General features: G+C 42.8%; 1 protein-coding gene across 1 annotated transcript in view; it reads left to right on the plus strand.

Moving 5' to 3' along the window:
• Positions 1–21,981, plus strand: part of BCL2L13 (BCL2 like 13) — a 29,225-nt gene extending 7,244 nt beyond the window's left edge. The window contains exons 2-6 of the mRNA XM_068191844.1: positions 1,065–1,175; positions 2,120–2,276; positions 4,237–4,306; positions 9,507–9,650; positions 20,081–21,981. Of these exons, the coding sequence (XP_068047945.1) occupies positions 1,065–1,175; positions 2,120–2,276; positions 4,237–4,306; positions 9,507–9,650; positions 20,081–20,890 (1,292 nt within the window). The 3' untranslated portion in view covers positions 20,891–21,981. The remainder of the gene's footprint in view (positions 1–1,064; positions 1,176–2,119; positions 2,277–4,236; positions 4,307–9,506; positions 9,651–20,080) is intronic.
• Positions 21,982–22,337: the final 356 nt, after the last annotated feature.

Raw genomic sequence — 22,337 nt, forward strand, 5'->3', positions numbered from 1 at the left:
CTGGCTGTTAGAGCACTTGCCTGAAGATCTGGATGTGAAGTGACAGTGATGAGGAGGAAATTGAGTCAGATGATGCCAACATCACAGATACAAATCTTTTCCCTTATTATTTTCTTGAACTGAGTGAAGAATATCTGTAGAGCAGAACATTGTCTGGATGTCTAGGTAGAACTGTAGCCCTGGGTGTAGGTGCAGAAAGGGCGAGAAATTGAGATGTCCTGAGTACCTGGGTTTGTTTGGAAACAGTTTTGTGTCTCTTGGTACAGCATAATGATTAAGATGATTGAGAGTCTGTGTAACCCTGAAACAACTTTTGTTACCGATATCTAGAGTCAGCACATAGAAAATGCATTTGTGATCCCAAACCATGGCATGTGAACTTCTGGGGATATGTAGCCATTTCAAACTCCTGAATTTCTTGGTTAAGAGAGGAGAATTGGCAACTGACTGACAGTTGTGAGGTCCTTTGCTCATAGCCTTGCTTGTGAACCCAGTGTTGAATTGTGGCCTGTAGACTCCTCGTGGCCAGAGGAATGATGCACAGTTCACAGGTTTCAGGATTCTTCATTGATGTCATGAGAACGTTGAACGTTGTAGATTTTGTAGATTTTGCAGGCATCAATACACATTTTATATTTTGCTATTAAAAATCAAGCTTATGTCAGTCTGCTTTGTTTTGATGTAGTTTGATAATAAATGTATTAGGTGTAATGGCTGATTGTTTATATGCCTTGGTTTGCTTTTGGTCTTAAATTGAAGATGTTGCTTTTAAAGTTCCTATGTATCCTGTTTGTAGCTTTACAGTTCTTTTTTTCTTTTTCTTCATTTTTTAATTTTTAAAATTTTATTTAAATTGCCAGTTCTACCTTGAATAGGCCTGGAAATTTATCTGTTTCTGGGTTCGTGTAATAAAACTTTTGTAATGAGTCCTCTGGAGGGATCATACTTGTTGCTGTCTGAAATTGAATTTTCACCTCAAATTCCATTATACTTAATATTTCAATACCGTGTTCCATTATCTACCTTGTTTGAATAATTAAATTAAAACATTTGGTTTCTTTCAGGGACTCAACAACAGCTTATGGCACAACATGCTCTGGAGAAAGAGGCTTTGGAGAAGATTAAAATAGAAATCGAGGAGGAGCTAAAACGTCTTGATGAAGAAATCTTGGAAGGTGCTCTTCAGATTTTTCTGTTTCAATCCATAATCTCTATGCACTGTAATGGTGGTTAATTTGTAACAGGTACTCCGGTTAAAGAGATTTTTGAATGCCTTGAATCTCTTTATCCTCCTCCCCCCACAAGATTTGTACACATTGCCACATGGAGTAAAATAGTTAAACATTACCATTTGGAGTGGTGGAGCCTGGCCAAAGCAAACAACTGGATGATAGTTAATAGTCTACTATAAATAATGAAAAGTAAGAAGCCCTTAAGCTGCACTTGATGGTAGAAGTCCTCAGGAGCTAGTGTGTCAAGGAGTGTGGACTTAAACCGTCAGATTTCTCCCTTCCACCAGGTTTATTTTTTGTGATATGCTTTGACCTGTACATGTGGCTTTTATAGGACTCCCAGCAAGGAATGATTTCAAACCCATCTTTGCTTTGCATGTGTGTTGCAAATCAGAAATCTGAAATAGAAACACTCTAGAGCTGTTTAAGTTCTTTCATATGAAGCTTTCTTAGAAGTTTTAAACTGAGAAGGGAAAGACTATATGAACAAAATAATATTTTAAAAAATGATACTCTAGTACTGCTGCAGAGATGTCCATGTGTGGGCAAATTTACTATGAAAGAGGCTCTTCTGCTGCTCCATCAGGGTTAGCATCAGCTTAAAATGGGAGAATAGCTGCACATTCAGCAAACTTGTTGGTTAGGATGCAATTGTGAAGCAAGAGCTGGTGGGGAAGTGTAGCTCGGTCATCTCTGCCTTGTAAGTAGCACTTTCAGAATGTATCTGGACAATTGTGCTACGATTTGTTCATTGCATGCTTTGACTACAGAGTTGTGATTTTTTTTGTCCCTTATGTAAACTGTGTAAACTGCTGGGATAAAAAAAAATCTGAGGCTGTTGATGTTCTTTTTGAATCTGTTTTATTTTGTGTACCTCCTTCTCTCAGCATTTACCACTACAGGGTTTGACTGCCACACTTCCCCAGTGTTCAGCCCTGCCAATCCAGAGAGCTCAATAGAAGACTGCTTGGCTCATCTTGGGGAGAAAGTGTCCCAAGAATTGAAGGAACATCTGCACAAAGCACTGCAGAGCTTGCTTAGCAAGTGAGTTTCCATTTGCTTTTTCAAAGGTGTTTCCTTTTGCACTGTGACGGCTGCTGAAATGCTGCAGTTAGGACTGCATCTTGTATTTCTTTCTTTTTCAATCTTCCTTTATCTGGCTGGGTTTCTTTTTTGTTTGTTTGTTTGGTTTGTTTTGTTTTGCGATATAATGTGCAAATACTTCTTTGTGGTATTTGCCCTTTGCAGCAATGTAAGTTCTAAAATTTTTCTAAGCTTTTGCAGTTTGAGTTGCTGGTGAAACTGGCAGCTCCCATTACCAGTTTCATGAATGCTGGGCTGTAGCCACATTAATGTCCTTATCCTTAGAGCTGAGTGGAGCTGAAGGTTTGTTTGTGGTCTGGCCCATGATGAGTGGGAGAGTTTCCTGGAGAGGATGGTAGTTACAGACCTTGTGACCACTCTTCAGGTGCGCATCTGAAGCAGATGTGGGTGCCTTAACAGCTGTCCTGCCAGTTTAAGCTGATTGTGTAAATAGCACATTGCAGTTGGCATGCTGGTATCTTAATTAATGTCTTTGCAAATTGGTACAGTTTTTGTGGCTGGTTGGTTTTCTGTTATAAATGACCAGCCTGAAATTCAGTGGATCTACATGAACTACTTGAGGCTTTTCTGAGTGACCTCCAAAATGTGTTGGTAGAGAGCTGGAGTTGGAAGGTGCTGCTTTAGGAAGAGTTGCATAAATGCAGCCATGCATTTAAGTGGTTCCAGCTCGTTAATATTCTGATGTTCTAGGCTTCCTGTGTTTTCTATAGGGAAATACTTGCTTTCTAAGTAATTTTTTGTTTATGTATGTACATACATAAAGTCAGAAATGCCTGTGAAACTGTGTTGCCTTTTTCTAAGGCAAACTAGAGTTACTGTTTAATCTCTTGATAATATCCCTCCCGCAGCTGTTCCTGCTCTTCTCATCCCACTGATTGATTAAGATTTGGTTTCAAAGAATTAACGTGCCAGGGAAGTCAAGAGAGTGCCCTTAAAATGACAACCCCAAATTATGTTTTCCCCACTGTGCTTTAACTTGGTTCTTTTCCCCCTGTTGCTAGAGTAGTGCTATTTGATGCAATACTTACTAATTTGGCTTATATTTTCCTGCCCTCTGATATGCATATAAACAAGTGTTTACAGTATAGAAGGTACAGTAGGCTGTTAGATCATGACGGGGTCCTGGAGTTCAATAAGCAGTTTTCTGTCCAATGCCAGTTGCCACTGTTTCCATGAAACTGAAGTCTCAACTTGCTTTTTGTAATGATCTGGGCTGAGGACAGCTGCTTTTGAAGCAGTGCATCTTCTGCTGTCACTTGGCAGAAAGCCTTTGCTGTTATTGACTCCTAGGTGCCAAATGATCTTGGAGAAAGAGTATGGAAGAGAGGAATTTCATCATCCCAATTTAGAGAAGTAGAGATGTGATAAATCTTGACTAGAGGTATCTACTGAAGTATGAAGGGGTTTTGTGATCAAAAGTGCTGTTTCTTGCAAATAAAGGTTTCAACTCTAACAATGTTAATGCAGTCAGTCTGCATTAGTCCATGACCTGTATTGTTTACAAAATTTTACTCTGCATTGGCCTCTAGCTCAGCTATGAATTTCTTAGTGGAATTTTCTGTCTTTAAAATCTTAGATTATAAAAAAACATGCAAGAGCTTAGAAATTTTCTAGCATATCAGAGAACCTACTTATCTAATGTCTTTTAAGCTGTAGAGTATCAAATTACTAGGAAATTCACCAGTTATATCAAAGTGTGTAACTGGGAGAAAGGTGATGCCTTCCTGACTCTGTCTAGTGCTGGTGTTTAATGTCCTGAAACACAAGACTTGTTAGGTCTTGAAAATTACTTGCTGTAATACATGTGAAAATATTTTGTTCTCTGGAAACTGAGAACTTTCTTTTATTCACGCTCTTTTGTTTCCTTTTATAACTTTCAGTGTTGGTTTAACTTCTGCAGGCCGGTGACATATCAGGAATATCGGGAGCGCACGCAGGAGGCATCTGCTCATGCCAGTGGGTGGAACAAGGTACCAGATCAGTGACTTGTACTTGGATATGTCTTGTGTTGCCCTGATTTTTAAAAGTGTTAAGTTTTCTTTTATAGTTCTTTTGAAAGTTTTAAAGTTCTCATAAAACTTCTTCAGCCTTCTGATAATGTTTACATATTTGAGAGTCAGAGTTCCCACACAGTTTCATGTATAAATAGAATAGTTTACTTATTTCTCTGTAAGTGGAGAGAAATGATTGATTGATCTTTAGACCAGTGTAGTTGGAGAGGTGGCAATTCCATCCTCCAATCCACGGTCACCTTTGGAATTCTATAAATACCAGATGTTTGAATAAAACGGGCTCTTTTTCTCTTTCAAACTTACCAAGCTTCTGTGTACTCATTTTGTGTCCAATAGCAACAGTCTTGTGTCTCTTTGATGTCCATATTGTTTGTACTAGCCACAGTTGGGCTTCACAGAGGGTCAGAAACAGAAAGAACTTATGTATGAAATAGTATGAAATAAATTGCACTCTCAGAGTGGTAGATGTGCACATAGTGGGTAGTTTTATAGATAATTTAGCTAGAAGCTACTGAATGGAAGTGTTAGGTCAACCTTCCTTTAGTTTGGTAAAATGAAGAGTTAGACATGTTGCTTGACTTACTTGTTTTAAATTCCCAAGAGAGGTTAATTCGTGCAGCAGTTTTGGAACAAAATCGGAGAGGGTTTTTTCATAACACTTCTCTACTCCTTCTCTGCTCCAATGTCGGGTTTAAAATAAATGTAACAGAGTGCTGAACATGGTGAAAATAAAAATTGGCAGTATCTTAACGATATTTAAATTGTTCAGAAAAATGTAGGGATGGTGTTCCTACCTGTTTTCAAGGGTAGTTATCTCTAATGATAGGAGTCTTCTTTTTTAAACAAATTGCAAATCTGTAAATGAATTATCTTAAATTACTTTTAATGTAGAATGAGTAGATTACTCTTCCCAGTTTCCTCTTTCATTAATCATTCAAATTCATCATTGTAATCATTCTCTTATGGGTTCAGTGGGCATCAAAACAGAATGAAATAACTATTTGCAAATGTAGTCACAATTTGAGTGTTAAAATGTAGTCTTAAATTTAAAATAGAACAAGAAATCTTTTCCCCCTGTCTTTACACTTTTTTTTTCCAGAAAAACTTTTTCCTGACTAGATTTCCCTGCTTACTTCAGAAACTGTTCATCTAACCAAGGGTGTGGGCCCTTGTAAAGCAGTTTAATAAACATTGCATGACAAGTTACTGCCCATGGCTCCAGCAATTATCATTGCTTTATGTGTGTGCTCTTTCAATTTGTCATCTTGTGATTCACAGCATTTTGGTTTAAACAGCCATGAAATGTGATTATCAAGAAGGTGGCTTAAGCTAGCACATTTCAATTTTCAGCTGGTGAAAGCTAAAACCAAGCATAAAACCAGGCATTGTGGCTCAGCTGGCAAGGGAGGAGGTGCATGGGGCTTCTCAGGTCAATATGCTTTGGGTCCCCACCTCCTGAAGATGCAGCCCTGGGTGGATGAATGGGCTGCATTTGGGGGTTTATGATCCAGCCTTCATTGCTGCTGCATTCCTGGCTCGTGGATTTCAGTCCCCATCAGCTTGTGGTGGAGAGCATCATCCAGAACATCTTTGTCATCAGCTCTGCTCGCCCGTAACACTTGCTGCTACAAAACACATGGTCCATATGAAAATGCCATAAAAGCAAACCAGAGTGGAAATTTTGTACCCCAGCACAGCATCTGTTTGTATTGTTTTTCTGGTGGCTGGAGCTCCAGGAATGCCCAGCAGTTCCTTCAATAATCCTTGTTTGGAGGAGATGCAATACATTTGTGTTGGTTTCATTTCCTTTTAATTTCCTTTATCATCTTAATCAAAATTGTGTTTTGTAACAGAAGAAATCTTGATACCTTTCCTGCCATCTCAGCTCAGCTTAATTTTTACTCTAAAGAAGCTGTTAGAAAAACATGTTGATGTTGAATTCTATAAATGACAAGGGTCTTCATCTTTTATTTGAAATAAGGCTCTCATTGAAAAAAAAAAAACACCTCAGACAGGGCAAATTGAATTTCTGTAATAAAATGAACATAAAAAAAATGAAATACTGCACTGATGAGTTTTTACACTTTTTGCTTCAAACTGAATATTTTACATATATATCCAGAATGCATAATCCCACTGTTGTGCATCGTCTGAAAGGATAACAGATAATGAATGCTATGGAGAGCCAGTTGAACTGGTGAGTAGGGTAGCAGTCATCTTAGTGTCCCATTCTTCCTGATTAATGGGGGCAAAGAACAGTGCAACAAAAATAGAAAAAATAATCAGGTGAAGAATTAGATTAATTTTAAGTTGAAATAATCAAAAGGTACACAGAACTGCAATAATTTTGGATAGAGCTTCCTCAAAAAACTACAGCTTCCTCAAAGCCTCTGAACTTTCTTTAGGTCTTTTTTGTGTACATTTGAATTTGTAATATTGTACAATGGGATTGCAATAGTGTAGTGGACACAAGTGTTTCATTTACACAATCAGCCATCTTCTGATAGCAAAGTGGGTTTTAGAATGATTCCCTGGAAGTTTTCTCCTGCCAACTATTTTCTGTGTGTGTTTTTCTTCAGTCAAAATATCAATAGCCCCTAGCATTCCTTCCCTGGTGGAGGGAATTGCAGTTGCTTTGAATTGCAAAGGCAATTCAGTTTTTACTTTGTTCTAGTTAAATCTCACCACGTTCACACAGCTGCTCTTCTGTATACAAAGGTGGTGTTAACTTCCATGGAAGTGCTGTGAGTCAGTTTGTTTGGTGAATTTAGGGCCAGCCTCATGCAAACCTGCTCCTGTTCCTGCTGCTCTCAGAGCTGGAGTGTCAGTAATTTCAGCAGGAAGGGAAAGCTGGGTGGTGTTAGTTGGTCTGTGTGGAACTGCATCTTAGAGTTTGAGTTTGGTCCCTCACTCTGAGCCCTGAAGAGGCTTGCTGAATTTGGGGTGAATGTGTGAATTAGGCATCAAGTTGGCAAAGGAAGAAGGCAACAATCATATTCACTCTGCCAACATTTTAGCTCCCTTCATTTCCCAAGCAGCCTTTCCTTGCCTTTGTTTCTTTTGCCTTCAGCTTCATTAAATGTCAAATATTTTGAGATCTTAGTGTTCACGCTGCTGTAGAGTTATGTGGGTATGCCCAAAGCCTCTGAAAGATCCCTAGCTTTGACAGCTTGAGTTTTTTTGATTCCTCTTGACACCTCATCTTGACCTTTTCCTTATATCTGTGCACTGTGATCTTGCACCTCTTCTGCCTCTGAGTTGAGATGAATTGCAAGAAACTCAAAAACCCCAACACTTTTAAATGCAAACCCCTTTAAACCGCTGGCACCATGACATCCCTAGTGAAGTGTTAACAGTTACCAGTGTTAACTGTTCAGCACAGAACAGCAGTACTATAACCTTGTTGTAGTAAGTCAGCTGAGACTCCATTTTCTTAATGCAGGAAAAGCCAATTCTTTATTCACACAACTCATTTTATCCAGTTTTTACAGCCCTCGTGTGCAGCTTTAATTGGTTAATAGCTCTTGCCAATTGCTCTGTTGGTTACTAAGAGATATTTTACTTGTCTATCCAGTCTCTCTGTTCTTGAATTGTTTACCTATTTTCTTCACTGATTCTCTTGGGACAGATTTAATGTTTATGCAGGTGCTAGTTGTTTTTCTCCCCAAGAATTGGTTGTTGTGTTAACAAACTACTCCTACCAAGATTGTTTTTTCATGGGAACTTGCAAAGTACTTAGCTGCACTTAGAAGAAGTGACAGGCCAGCTATTAATTTAGCAGAACAGGCCTGATCTTATGAGCCTTTCTTTTATAATTTCTCTGCCTGTCTGTGACATAACCTGTCTGCCACAGTCTTGGACTCCTTTGTTAATCAGCTGGAGCATCTTAAATTTATCACATTTATCAGGGCATTTTTTAGGCCCTATCTAGTTTTAGTAGTCAATCTCAGTGTGATGCCACCATGAATTTAGTACAAATCTCAATTTCAGCTTACTTTGCCTATTCATCTTCCTCCAGCTTTGCACACTAAGGTGTGATTTCTGGTAATAGTAGTGCAGGATATTTACAGAAAAGAAAACCATGCTGATGGGGGAAGAGACTGGAGAGGGAAGGAGGCTTAGGAGTTGAGTGTGAGCAGTAGTAGAGCCTTCCTCTCCCTTGTGCAGCTGGGAAGCAGCATTCCAGTCTGCACAGTCAGTAGATGTGCAGTGCAGTTGCCTCAATTAAAATGCAGTAAAACAAATATTTTTCTCTTGTGTCCTAATAATGCTTTTTCAGATGCTAATGACTTCAGTTCCTACCAGTTTCCCACCCTTGGCGAGGTGCTGCATATGAACAAAGCCCAGAGGGCCACTTGCATGCTCTAGGAGAATAAATTTAGAGTTTAAAAGTTCTACTGCGTGTTGTTTAGGTAAACAAAAACATAATTTCAGAAGGAAGTGTCTAGAACTGTATAATGTGAAGGAGGTGGATTCACAGAGTCTTGCATCTTCCAGAGCAATTTAGGTTAGGGCTGGGCATTCAGTTTAAAGGTTTCTAAAGAGGAATGGGAGTAGGAAATGAAGGAGGAAGATCTCTCTGTGTTAAATTTGGCATCAGAGGGAGAGTTTGACATGGAAAGGGCTTTGTGTTTGTCATTTCAAATATGTCTGTAATGCTATGCTGCTGGGTGGAGGTGTTTGTTTCTGTCCTGCCTCAGAGCTAAGTGTGAACTTCTAGAGAGACTGTCTAGTGCAGTGTCCCTGTTCAAGAACGTGTATGAGTTTGCTGTTTGCATGCGGATGCATATCCCTTTAAGCTATTTATGATGTCGTGTCTTTCCACTTCTGGGGTAGCAAGTTCTGGACCTGTTCCACTTCTCTACCTGGACCCTGTGTTGGGAAGAAAGTGGGGCTTAAAAAAGCACTGTAGTGGTGTTCTGTGAAATTCTCAAGTTAGACTGTGGGTTTTTGCTTAGCAGATTAAGTGCTTCCTTTTTAGTGCATTTTATTGTGCGTTTGCCTTGTGTCTTCTCAGAAATGAAGCGTAGAGTCCCTGCTACGTTTGGACTTGAAGCCTCAGACCTTTTCTGTGGACACATGAATTCTGTTCTAGCTGCAAAGTAGTATTGACAATGCTTTCTGTATTTATTGACACTTTTTTTTTTTTTTTTGGAAGGTCTTGGTGCCCCTGGTTCTGTTACAACAATTTCTGATGGAGCTGACCAGACGGGGCCAGGAACCACTGAGTGCCCTTGTGAACTTCGGGGTGACATATCTAGAAGATTATTCTGCAGATTATATTATTCAGCAAGGAGGATGGGTAAGAAGACCTCATTTCTAAGTGTGATCCTAGTAGGAGTGAAAGCTAAGAGGGGTTGCTAGAAGGAAGCAGATGCAAGGAAGAATGACTCAGAAAAAGAAATAAAAGATCAGGAGGTCAGGACCAGAAAGGGATCTTGGGCAGTCATCTCTTTTTCTTCTCTGCCCCAAGGCAGAGCTGACTTTCACCCGTTCATTTCTGTTGATATTAAAGACCTGAGTGATTGGACTCCGCAATTTCCCCAGGCAGTCTGTTCCAGTTCTTTGCCCGTCTGGTTTGCTGAATTGCTGTTGAAATTAAAGAGGTCCTTAGGTGTCAGATAACAATTAATTTTCATACAGTGTGTGTTAAGGTGCTAATTTGTTGCAGTATGGTGAGCTTTGTGCTTCCCTGTTCATATACATGGAGCACTGCATTTGGAAGCAGACGCCTGTAACAAGAGGTTATATGCCCAAGAGGCTCCTCTTTTTCATGGTATCTTCATCCTCTGGTGACTGCTGGAAAAGGTATATGGTTTTTTTTTCCTCCTCTTAAATTTCAGAGAGTTTCTTAGCAGATAAGTAATTGGGGAGCACTTGGTACGAAAATGTCAATAGGTACTAATTTATTTTTATAATAAGTGATAAGATAGCTAGTGCATATTGGAGTTTATAGCTGTATAGAAACGTGCATAGAATAAGCAATCAGGATTTCTTTGTACATTTTTCCTTGTAGAAATCTTTCATTCATGCTAACCAGTGTTCCTGAGTCATGGCATGCTGAGGAAGTTTCATTTAGAAATACTTCAGAAAGGCAGCTCCCAGCTGATGAGCTGGGTCTTGAAGGCTGAGCCTAAGATTACTGGGTTTGGGAAGAATGCCAGATTTGAATGGAATTAGTCTGGGATTTGTCAAATGGCTCCAGCAGGCTGATTCATTCTAAAAAGAAAAGCTGTTCAGGAAAACCCAGTGATAAAAAAAGTACTAGTAGGAAAAATCTCTTTCAGAAGCTTCTCGTAATCCAAGAGTTTATCGGAGGGGTTTTTTGAAGAGCAGCTCGTTCCAGAATTTCTGCACATCTGCACCTCTTTTACCTGTTCTCTTCCCGGCAGTTGTGGAGAGCAGTTCTCAGGGCCTGTGGGAGGGATTGGTTGTCTTTAATGGACAGAAGCACTAACAGCATGCAGCCAAATGACCTTAGGTCATTTGATAAATGCACTCATATCTCAAAAGTATTTTCAGCCCAGGGCAGGCCCTTACTTGCAGCTTTTAGACAGATCGATATTAGTACTTCTTTGCTTTTCTGCCTTGTTTTTTGACCTCCAGAAGAGCTGTGCTGTGTTCTCCAGCCCCTTTTTGAGGCCTGTGCTGTAAACACCACTTCACAAAGCTTCTGAAAACAAGCAGCTTTCCTGCACGGCCTGTGAGGGAGGGCTGAGCTCTGTGTCTGGCTGGCGGTGCAGGGATGTACAGATCAGGGTGGTGCTGTCCAGCGCGCTCCCAGCGTGTCTGTGCACATCCAGCCAGGCAGAAAATCAGACTGACACGGGCAGTGCAGCAAACAAGCCAGGGCTATTTTTGAAACAGCACAAGAGGCGAGGAAAGAGACTAGGTGATGAAAATCCTTTCCAGATGAATTAATGTAGCTGCACTAATCTCTGTGAGTTGCTCTGGGGATGGGCTTGGGACCCCCTGGGCTTTTTGTGGAGGAAGGGGAATATATGGTTATATTGTATTTTTTCCTCCCTGTAAGGAAAAGGTTAATTTTCACCCTGTGGCATATTTCTGGGTTTGTTCAGAGTCTATGGGATGGCAGTGCTGGGAGCAGGGCGTGGGGCCAGGATGGGAGGGGTTGTGTTCTGAGAAGGGCCAGGAAGAGCCTGGCAGGCTGGTAGCCACACGTTGGAGTGTTTGCATTTTTTAAGATATGCATCTGCCGCAGGGGCTCTGTGTGCTGGATCAAGTTGTCAGTAATTTGCTTGAGCTTTAAGGACAATGTGTAAACCTGGCAGTCTCCAGTGACTCATGTTGCTGTGACAGTAAGAAGTTCAATTTTTTTGTTATTTTGGAGCTGTATGAAGTTAAGTCTTTCCTGCAGCAGCTAAGAACTTGCTTAAAAGTGAGATGCAAGAATAGCCTGTCTGGTTTTCTGTGGATCTGGAGCAGAGGAGAGCTTCACAGGAGTCAGCTTTTCAGGGGCAGACCTGAAAAGCTCTGTGGTGTCTCTGGTGCTGTCTCATCCTTTGGCACCATTTGGGATCTTCCTCGCTTTTTGGATGGAAGCAGTCTTTGTCAGGAGGGGAGTAGCCAGTCAAAGGTGAGGGGTCAGCTGAGCCCTTCCTGTGCCTCACTGCGGATCTGTGGAGTCAGAATTCCACAGAGCTGTGTCATCCATTTGCTGCATCATTCTCTGCAGCCACGATGCAGCTGGAAGAGCTCCCAGCGTTCTGCATGTGTGCGAGACTTGAGGTTCTCCTGTGAGCTCAGGAGGCTTCTGGGTCCAGGAAAGCATCTGACTGAGGATGGTAGACAGCTAACCAGAGCCAAAATTTCCAGCTCAAGTGAATAAAGGTTTACAAATTGGGTAGCTATGCAGCAGATTTCAAGAAATGGCATGGCTTATGGGAAATGAGAAATTTGATATACTGGAGGATGAGAAGTTGCTTTTTTATTTTCCATGCCAGTCCCACAGAGATATGATGATGAGATAGTGTGTTGAAACAATGAGTGTTGCCCTCCCATTCTCCCTTCAGCCACTAAAATTGTAATTCAGCTAACTTTTGATGACAGTGAGGGACTGGAATGTACTGGTGGCTTGGTTGGGTTGGTGAGGGAATGGCTGGCATAGTTTTATGTTCCCTCTTTCACTAATTGCTCTGACAGGTTGGGCTGCAACTCTTGCATTTATCTGTTCGACTCTTTAAGTTTTAGTATGACCTCTCTTCTGGAGAGAGCATGCTGGGCATTCCAGGTTCTCTAAACAGACACGTGGGGACACACATTTCTTCCTCCTGGCTAGTGGGTCTGCTGGTCCTACTCAGACCTTCTTCCTTTATCATCTTGAGCCATTGCAAAACAATACCCAGCTGGATTTACAAGTAGCTTTGTTCTTTTCTTTCCCAAAAGCAAAGTTAGGGCTCAGCAGACACGCAGTGTGTACATGCTCTCCCCACCCCTTTCCTCCTCTCCCCTCCCCTTTCCTCCTCTCCCCTCCCTTCTCTCCTCCTACCTCCCCTGCCTTTTTGCTCTCTCTGACTTCTCCAGGGCTGAATGCTGCTGCATCAGAAGCAATTCTTGGTCTCCTGGAAAAGTGCACAGTAAGGCCAGTCCGTTGGTAAGGATTTTTTACCTCTTCCTTTCCCATCCCTTTCCAAATAATTTATTTCTTCTCAAGTTTTGCAGACCCTGTTTTTCATGGTTAGATTTCATCTTTGTAGAAATATCTGGGAATGTTTATAAGGAGCAAAGAGTGTAAGTTTTCTTGGAAGCTAGCTGCCCTTTTTTTTCTCTCCGGTTCACATTCCTGTTACCAGCCCCTCTGCTTTCCCCTTGTTTGAACCTATTTATCAGAGTGCAGTTAATAAAACCTTTCTTCTCAGCACAAGCCTGGGAGTTCTATTGTGACCTGTGGCAGAAATTGTCTCTACCTTCCCAAGGGTTTTTCTCATGGAGTTCAGACCTGGATTTGCATTTAACTAGTTAAGAGCCCATGTTGAAGGGGTAAAAGTAAATTTGCTTGAAATTTCCATAGTGTTTACAATTTCCTATCTCAGCCTTAGAGGAGCTGTTTTCTCTGTGTCTCCAGTGTTTTGTCTTGGGCCTTGCAGCTGGTTTAGTTGTTTTCTTTGCTGCTGGTGAGTGAATAATACACATATTAGAGAGTGTTAAAAACCAGGAGGAGAAAGAGAGGAAAGAGGCAATTGTCATCCTGGGGAAGCGAGGTGGTCAGTTTGTGCTTCCCAAGATGAAAATCTCCTGCAGCAGTCCAGGTGTCTGCCCTGGGAATGACAATGCAGAAATAGAAAGATGTGCTCTGCTGGAGGAGAGAGAAGTAAGTTGAACGTGGCAGAGATGCAAGAAAAGGCAGTCTAGTTAGAGGAGTCCTAGAAGGGAGCTTTCCCTTCAAAATAATTGTGCTTTATGCTTGTGTCACGGAATACTGCAGCAAATTGTCCACTTTTATTTCTATGTAACTTCTTTGGTACAGTAATAGATTTTTAAAATTTTTAGGCACCGTGGCTGAAGAAGGACATTAAACAGTAAAGGAGCAACTAGATCTCCTTTCTCTTTTCCCTTCCAACAACTTCAAATCTGGAAAAGTGGCCTATAAATAACTGAATTTACCTAATTTTAAACCCATAAGAATGAAACCTAAAGGGTGTTGTTTTGGTGCTGACTTTCTGCAGGTTGTAGAGATTATGTTGGAAGGCAGGGATGGAAAAGGATCATTTCGGCAGGCTGTTCTAGCCAAAGCATTCCTTGAAGGGAATGAGGGCAGTGGCTGCAATATCAGAGTGCTTTGATGTGGTTCACTCGACCTTCTTTTCCTTTTTTTTTCCTTAATAAAAAGTGCAATCCTATTTGTAAGAACTCTGCTCTCTTTTTCTTGGCTCTACCTATCGTGACAGTTTCAGAGGGATGAACAGAGAGGCACAGTAAGTGCCTGAGGGCTTTTTGGGACTTGTTTGTATTTTAAAATGTTTTGTTCTGGATCCGAGTGTTGTCAGAAGCTCCTTTATAATCCATTTCTCTGAAGGATTAGCTGGGTGATGCTGTCAGATCTGACTTCTCGAGGGTCTGAAAAGGTTTGGTGGAACGGGGCTGGGCACCGAGACGGAGCAGATGGAGCTGCAGCCTGGGCACAGCCAGGTGGGAGTGAAGCCATGCCTGGGCACAGGCACCCCTGCTCCAGCACACAGATCATGCAACGAGCACATTCCCAGCTCCAGGGAAGTTTGTTGTTGTGGGAAGTTCGCTTATTTCCCCGTGGGAGATGTCTTAGGATCCCTGGACATAGGCCAGTCTGTCACTCCTTGCCTCTTGTTTTTCAGACAGTGGATTTTAAGCACAAATGCATTTGATGGGTTCCTAGTGCTCGTTGCTGTGCCACTGTTGGTGTGGGGAAGGTGGCCGTAGAAGCACAGTGTCCTGAGTTGGAAGGGACCCGCGAGGATCCCTGAGTCCAAGCCCTGAACCACACCATGTGCCTGAGAGCGTTGTCCAAACACCCCTTGAACTTCCCTTCTCTCTGGGATAGCTTATGTTACAAGATACTCAGTGCCCTCACCTAGGAAACCTCCTAGCTGAGTTGAGTGGTTGAAATTTTTATCATGGCCAAGACTGCTCTCCTGGGACGCTGTGTTCTGCAAGCATTTCCTCTTGAACCTCAGGATACTCTTTTTCTCAGGGATTTTATGTGGCTCTGTTTAGTTTCATGTTGAGGGGTTGGAGCTCAGGGAACGTGGAGATTTTTTCCTCTGGTGGCTCTCTCCGACCTGTACAGAATTTTTGCCTGAGTTGGACAAAATCAGGATCTGGGGGGTACAGGTGGCTTGCTGGGCTGTATATTTTTCAGGTGGGCTTTTTTGTGCCTTCAGAAATGAGTTTTGTGAGTTGCCTATCCACATCCTTCCTTATTTCTACTTTAAGAACTGAACCAGAGAGACCAGTTGAGCTTTTAAGAACGCTTAAATCCAAACCCTAGAAGAAGCTTCAACAGCAGGTAGACACAGCTGTTTTACATTTTCCTGGTCTTTGAGTTTACAGGGCAGGGCATTCAAAATCTGCTCTAAGATGCAGCAAATGCTCTATTGGACACCTTAATGGGATCTCTTCTGTTCTAATCTAATCTCATATCTATTATAGATGCAAAGTGTGTTACTACTCCTATTAGGTTTTGTAGAGAAATGAGTTGCTTTTATCTTTGAGACATTCAGAATTTTTATTTGAGTATCTCTTGGCACCACAAGCAGCTTTGCATGAATCGTGCTGAAATTATTATTTTGTTAAACAAGGATTTTTTTTTCCTTATATATAGTTAAAGGTTTTCCTGTTTAGCAAATATATACTATAGGTAATGAGCCTTTTTGTTTGTATACACTTAATAATAGACATATTGGAAAACTATGAAAGATAATATAGACAACATAAGAGTCAGTTTCTGTGTTTTGGGGGAAGTTTAGTTGTGTTTGCTGTCTTTAAATCATAAATGAAAGTTAACAGGTGTTTTTAAGTAACAGTTGTGTACTATATTATTGTAGGAACTTTCAGACCTTTTTTCCATTACTTTGTTACCATTTTGCTGCTGTCCCGTGTAGCTCACCCTGTAGCATACTGGCTGCAGCCTCTCCTGAGGGCAGGAGTGCCACATTTGTTAACAGTGCTTCCTGTCACTTGTAGAAGCACCGTGCAACATTCCTGGGTCAAACCCCATAGGCTGAGGTCAGTGATTGATTTCTGTAGCTGATCTTTCCCCCAGGACCGCCTCATGGGATGTGGCCATTCTTGCTGTGTTCTAACCAAGCAGGGAAATGTGCAGTTCTGTCTCCTCGTAAGTTGTGCCAACTCTTCCCTCAAGTGGCAGAGGTTGGGATCAGGAGTGGCAGGAAGCTGCAGTGAGGGACTCCAGCTTTTCTACCACACCTGATGTGGCTCTCTAAATGTGCTGGATGAGGAAAAGCACTCCCAAGTTGGCAAGTTTCCAACCACAAATACAAAAAAGAGCAGCTCTGTTGATTCTGGTTTGAAGCAGTATACTGTCTATTTACAATAAACAAAGCAGATAAAGAAATGCTTACATACATTCCTTACTTACTATTAAATCTAAAGTGTAGGGCTTATATAAGGCCTCCTCAGGTTATTAAAAATCCTTCCACATGTTCCGTCCTGTCCTGAAATAATCTGCCTGTTGGAGCTTTGCTTTTGGGTCACATCTGTAGATGAATCAAGAGAATTGTCCTAAATGTCATTCAGCCTTTATCGCATCTGCTTTAAAAGGAAAAAAAAAAAAAAAAAAAAACCACCAAAATGCAAACCTCAACTGAACCGTCGCAAAATCCGAGCTTTATCCGCTTGACTTTATGTATTAAATCTTAATTCAGCTCAAGAAATATTATTGATGTATCCTAAATAATGCCTATTTCTGTCTGGATTTTCAATTAAAGCTTCATAAGCTTTTAATGAAAAAGTGCTGGAACTGCCAGTGTGTCAGCTCTGCCCCAGCCTTCCCAGCCACGGGTGATCTGTCTCTCCAAGCCTGGGGAGCTGTGTTCCTGGGGCGCTGACACGGAAGGTAAATTGTCTGTAAAGACAGAAAGGAATCAGCCAGGCTGCATAAGGCTGTGATTTATGGGGAGCCAGCAGCTGATAACTCTTTTGAGGTCAGCACAGTTTGCGTGAGAAAAGGAACAATAAAACTCTTGAGTCCCTTTTGGCCCTCCTCCCTGCTGCTGAAGGCAGGCTGCACGTGTAGGGTTGCTACACGTATTAACAAGGTATTTGAAACGATGAGGATGGCCTGTGTTCCTTGTATAACCATCCCTTCATTTCCTTACCCTCTCCAAAGATGTGCCCAGATCTTGCCTGTGTTTTGTGAGAAGCAAATCTCCAGTGAAAGTCTGGGTTTAGAAGTACCAGGTTGGTTGTAATTTCAGGGCAGTCTCTACCTGCTGTCCCCAATGGCTACAGGTGGCTCCATTCTCCCCTCTGTGGGCTCAAAGTCATGGCTCAAAGCCTCTTGGCTTTCGCCAGTGCACAGTGTGTGACTTCAGGAATTTAGACCATCTCAGTGTAGCCCTCGTTGGTGGCTTTTTTGGTACAATCACCAGAGCTCACAAATCCTCAGCAGCGTAGTGTGTTTTTGGAATATTTTTGTATGTACCTCATGCTGAGTGAGTCACAGCAGCATGTGTGCACTTCACTGGAATGTTAAGAGCAGAGCAGTTATCAGTGGTGTGTGTCCCTGTTCTTTCTTCTAATGGCACACCACAGACGTGGTCTAGTGTGTTGTGATGTGGTGTGGACAGGAAATAAATTCATCCTGATCTGTGGAAGTGGAGAGCTGAACAGAGAGGAGGACAGTACAGAGGTTCGTGAGACTGCAGGTTTTACCCCTAATTATTTTGTTGTGTAATTGCCTTCTGAGTCTGTGTCAGCTGTGGAAATGAAAATTGTACTTTGATCGTAGGAGTCTGTTAGTGGCTTATATTCCAGTGAGAGTATTTCCTACTTAACAACATCCAGGGCAAAACCTGCTGGTCAGAGGAGCGAGTGTACAATCTCAGAGAGTGTGGGCAGCAGGCTGCCTGTCTGTCCTCAGCAGAGGGTGGTGGGAGCCAAGGACAGTGACTGACTCCCTGCTGTGCTGCTTTCCAGTGTCTGCTGGAGCAGGACAGCTTTGGAGTCCTGTCCTCCCATGCTGCACAGCAGCTCTGGCCCTCACTCTGTTCTTTGGATCCAGTAACCTTTGCCTTTACTTCAGTTTCTTGGCTCTTCTTTTCCATTGCCCTTAATTTGCACTGCTGGGTGCTTCCTCCTGTGTGTAGAGCTCTGTTTTGTTCTAATGGCCTGAGAGGCATTATTTTAAGAAAAAATTGGTTCTTCTATGGGAACATGACTTTGAGGGTACTGCAGTCTTGAACTGTCTGTGACTGCTTGCAGAGCAGAGCTTGCTTTGGGTTTGGCACATGGTTGGTGTCTGAACATTTTCACAAATATAATGCTTTACTCATTTTTATTTCATTCTGAATTAAGACTTTGTGGTGATCCTCAAATGGGTTAGTGGGCAGCTTAATTGCTCTTAACCCTTTCCCTGAGGAACTCTTTGCATTGTTTTACTTTGTTCCTGAACATCTTAACAAGCTGGATCATCTTCCTCACACCGAGCAACTTAAAGGCATTTATGAAGAAAAGTTTTCAAGTGTTCTGTAATACTTCTTTGCCCACGTCCAAATATCTTACAAAATTCCATGGGCTGAGGGTTAAAAACTTCTCCACAAAATAAGAAGTGTGTTTGTTTTTAACTGGGATGAGTTCCTGACACAGGTCACCGTGTGGATCCATAAAAAGTTGTGAAACAACCAGGGAGGTATCTTGGAATGGGAAACTATAGGTAGGAATCAAGCCCCAAATTCACAGGTGTTGGGAAGGGTTTAAAAAAGGGACAGCTGCTCAGAGTGCTTTAGGAGAACTATTGTGTGTGGAAGGGAGCATGGAGAAAGAGAATGAATGGATTTTTTTGTTACAATGGATTGTAGAGGAAAGTTTGGCATTTGCACAGAAGGGGCTCCCAGCACTGCAGTACTTGACTGAATGTTCAAGTCATTCTTGTTACAAACAAGAAAGTTACTGAATCTTTGTTAATTATTTTACAGACTTCTGTTATATGGCACAGGAAACTTTGGAGTGCCTCCCTGCCCCCATCTCATTGTCCTTGTTTCATTCAGCTGGAATCGAGTTCGTTTTCTTCCTAGCTGTGTTTTGGATTTAGAATGAGCGTAACGTAGATAACACATTGATGTTTTAGTTGCTGCTAAGCAGTGTTTACCCTGAGTCAAGGACTTCTCAGAGTCTCATGCTCTGCCAGCGAGGAGGGGAACAAGTGGCTGGGAGGGAGCGTGGCCAGGGCAGCTGACCTGAACTGGCCAAAGGGGCATTCCAGACCGTGGAACATCAAGCCCAGTACATGAACTGGGCTGATTGCGGGGAATCAGTATTTTACACTTGCATTTTCTCCAGTGAAACCCATTGTTAATTTTTTAGGATGCCTACAGATTTTTCCTAGCTAAATAAAAGCAAGCAAACCCTGTCACCATCTCTGGGTGTCTGTGCTTGGTTGTTTGTTTCAACTTCAGTTGTGTAGCCAAAGTTATGATGGCAGGTTTTGAAAGTGAACTTGTTGAGGAATAACTAAAATTGTAGTAAAATACGAGAATTATTGTAGATTCCAACTTGTTGGTACAAAGCAGGCTTCACATAGCACTGGAAATGGGATAAAATTGATATAAGAGGAACACTGTTAGATGAAAACAGACAGGCAATAGAGAGCACTTGCACAGAAGGGAGTGGGGAGTGGTATTCAACTGGGATTGTGTACTTGCATTTGCTTTCTTTTTCCTTGGTCTGTTGCAGTTTGGTTTCAGACCTTAGTGTCTTGTCAGGTTAATAATGACCACGTGGTGCGTTTTGGTGATGTCATGGCAATAAAGTCAGGGAAAGGAGGAGCTCCCAGCAAAGCTCATGTAAGGGGTTCCATTCTCTCTGGACACACCAGCTGGACCAGCTGGGTTCTGTAAACTCTGCTGAAATGTAGGTCAGGCAGCTGCTGTTCCTGCAGAGGCCCTCTCATCTTTCTTGCAGCTCACCAAGTTTCCAGGTGTCCTGTTCTGTTCTGTCCCATATGGAGGGAGCACTGAAGGAATTGCTCACGTGTTGTGTCCTCCCTTTTGTTTGCAGGGAACAGTCTTCACTTTGGAATCCGAAGAGGAAGAGTATCCCGGGCTCATTGCAGAGGACAGCAATGACATCTACATCCTGACCAGTGACAACTCAGGGCAGGTGAGCCCCCCGGAGTCCCCCACGGTGACCACGTCGTGGCAGTCGGAGGGCCTGCCCGTCTCCCTGTCGGCGAGTCAGAGCTGGCACACGGAGAGCCTGCCGGTCTCCCTGGGACCCGAGTCCTGGCAGCAAGTGGCTATGGATCCCGAAGAAGTCAAAAGCCTGGACAGCAACGGAGGGGCTGAAGAGAGGAGTGAGAACAACTCTTCCAACTCTGACATTGTTCACGTTGAGAAGGAAGAGATACCAGAGGGGATTGAGGAAGCAGTGGTGCCAGCTGGTGCTGCAGAGACCATACAGGCAGCGTTTCCAGAAACCTCTGCTTCTTTACAGGAAATAAAACCTCCTGAATTTGCTGCTGCTGAAAAAGCACATCCCTCCGCACTTCTGCGTACAAAACAGGAGGAAAAGGGAAAAGCAGCTGAAGAGCTTGGTGAACCTGAAATCCCCGTGTTAAGTAAACCTGTCCCAAAGTTAGCCCCATCGGAAGAAAAGGCTGCACCAGAACCTGAGAAAATACTGCTTCCAGGTGAAAAAAAAGCAGGGAAGGAGGGCCATTTGGAAGAGATAGAAGAGAAGTCCTCAGCTGCGGAGGAGAAGCCTATCCTGTTGCCAGAAGGGAAATCTATACTGCTGTACGGCGGGGCTGCCGCGGTCGCGATACTGGCTGTGGCAGTCGGAGTGGCGCTGGCGCTTAGGAAAAAGTAACGCAGCTCTCTTGAGGAGGAGGGAGGAGAGAAGAGAGCAGATCCAATTTTTGTAGTTGTGTTACCTAAAGGTTGAGCTGCCTGCTGTTTAATTGGACGTTTGAGTAACTCAGTGGTGATGAGGTGAGGTTGTTCAATAAGCCTCCAGCTACGGACAATCATGTTTTTAGTAGAATCGGGGCGGGGACTGGTTTTTCGTGATTAAAGTACGGGGGTATTTTTAAAAAAAAACAAAAAAATCTGCAAATTTAAGAACTTAAAGTGCAGGTGCTGAAGAAAGGGGTGCTCATACTCTAAGAACTGGAACAAAGAATCCCCAGGGGAAGGGGAGAGCCAGCTGCTGCCAGCCCCTGGAGATTTTGGCTTCTCAGATTGACCGCTATCGCAGCTGTGCTGTCTTGTCACTTCCCGTTGCGCCCCCGAGCCCCTCCTAACAAACATTAGCCAACCTGAGTCCTGTAGCGAGAGGCTGGTGTCCCTTTTGTCTCAGCTTCCTCTCAGGTACAGCACTGCTCCTCATAACCTTCCAGGTTCCTCCTAAGCCCCAGTGGGACAGTGCTTTTTCTTACCTCTTGGCTCACACTGGTTTTGGCCCCTAACGTTTACTGGAGCCCCATCCTGTGAAGATGCTGCCTCTCTATAGCTGTATTATCTCTGAGCATCCTGGTGTTCCTGGGGCAGAGCTGCTGCCCAGGAGGGTGGGAGGGACACTGCTGTTTGCTGGTTTGAGAATCCATTTGCTCTGCTCCTGCCCAGCCCACTTTACCGCAAATCCTTCAGTTACCAGAGGTACGAAATTGATGCTGGACACGGTGCCGTTGGGATCGCTACTCTGATATCTGGGGTATATTCAGCAAAAATACAGCAAAACCGTGTGGAAGCAAGGCCAGTGCCTCAAGTGCAATTCAGATGTTAAACGCTCTGCTGTCCTGCGTCACGCTGCAGTGTACATTGTCTTTCCCAAGTTAAGCACAGAGTGTATTTAGTCCTAACGTGGTCTTCTTGCCTGTGACAGAATCCCAGATATACAAAGCAATGGATTCTAGTAACTGAGCAAAAGAGCATTAAACATCTCTATCTGCTTGTTCCTGACCTGGCCCGGAGTGCTGTTCAGTGCGATTTCTTTTGCGACTGTGAATCTGTAATTACCTAAACTTACAGGTTCACAAATGATGAGCAAATTACTTTGGCAAAACAAGGAAATCCCCCTTCCTGCAGTCACAGCACTTGAGGTGTGTGTGGAGAGAAGCCTTTCAGTTATTGCCCTACTCCTTAGTGGGATCCAGCTGCAAGCGTTCCTCTTTCAGCACATTTGTGTGTCTGTCCTTGTCCAACCGCAGCTGCGCGGGCGACACCTTGGGCTTCCCAGGCAGAACTGTGCATGCACCTCTGAGGGTTGGTGCTGGCACTGTGGCTTACACCCGATGGAGGAAGGTGAAAGGGAGCTT

Source organism: Anomalospiza imberbis, chromosome 5, assembly GCF_031753505.1.
Source record: "Anomalospiza imberbis isolate Cuckoo-Finch-1a 21T00152 chromosome 5, ASM3175350v1, whole genome shotgun sequence".
Classification (NCBI taxonomy): Eukaryota; Metazoa; Chordata; class Aves; order Passeriformes; family Viduidae; genus Anomalospiza; species Anomalospiza imberbis.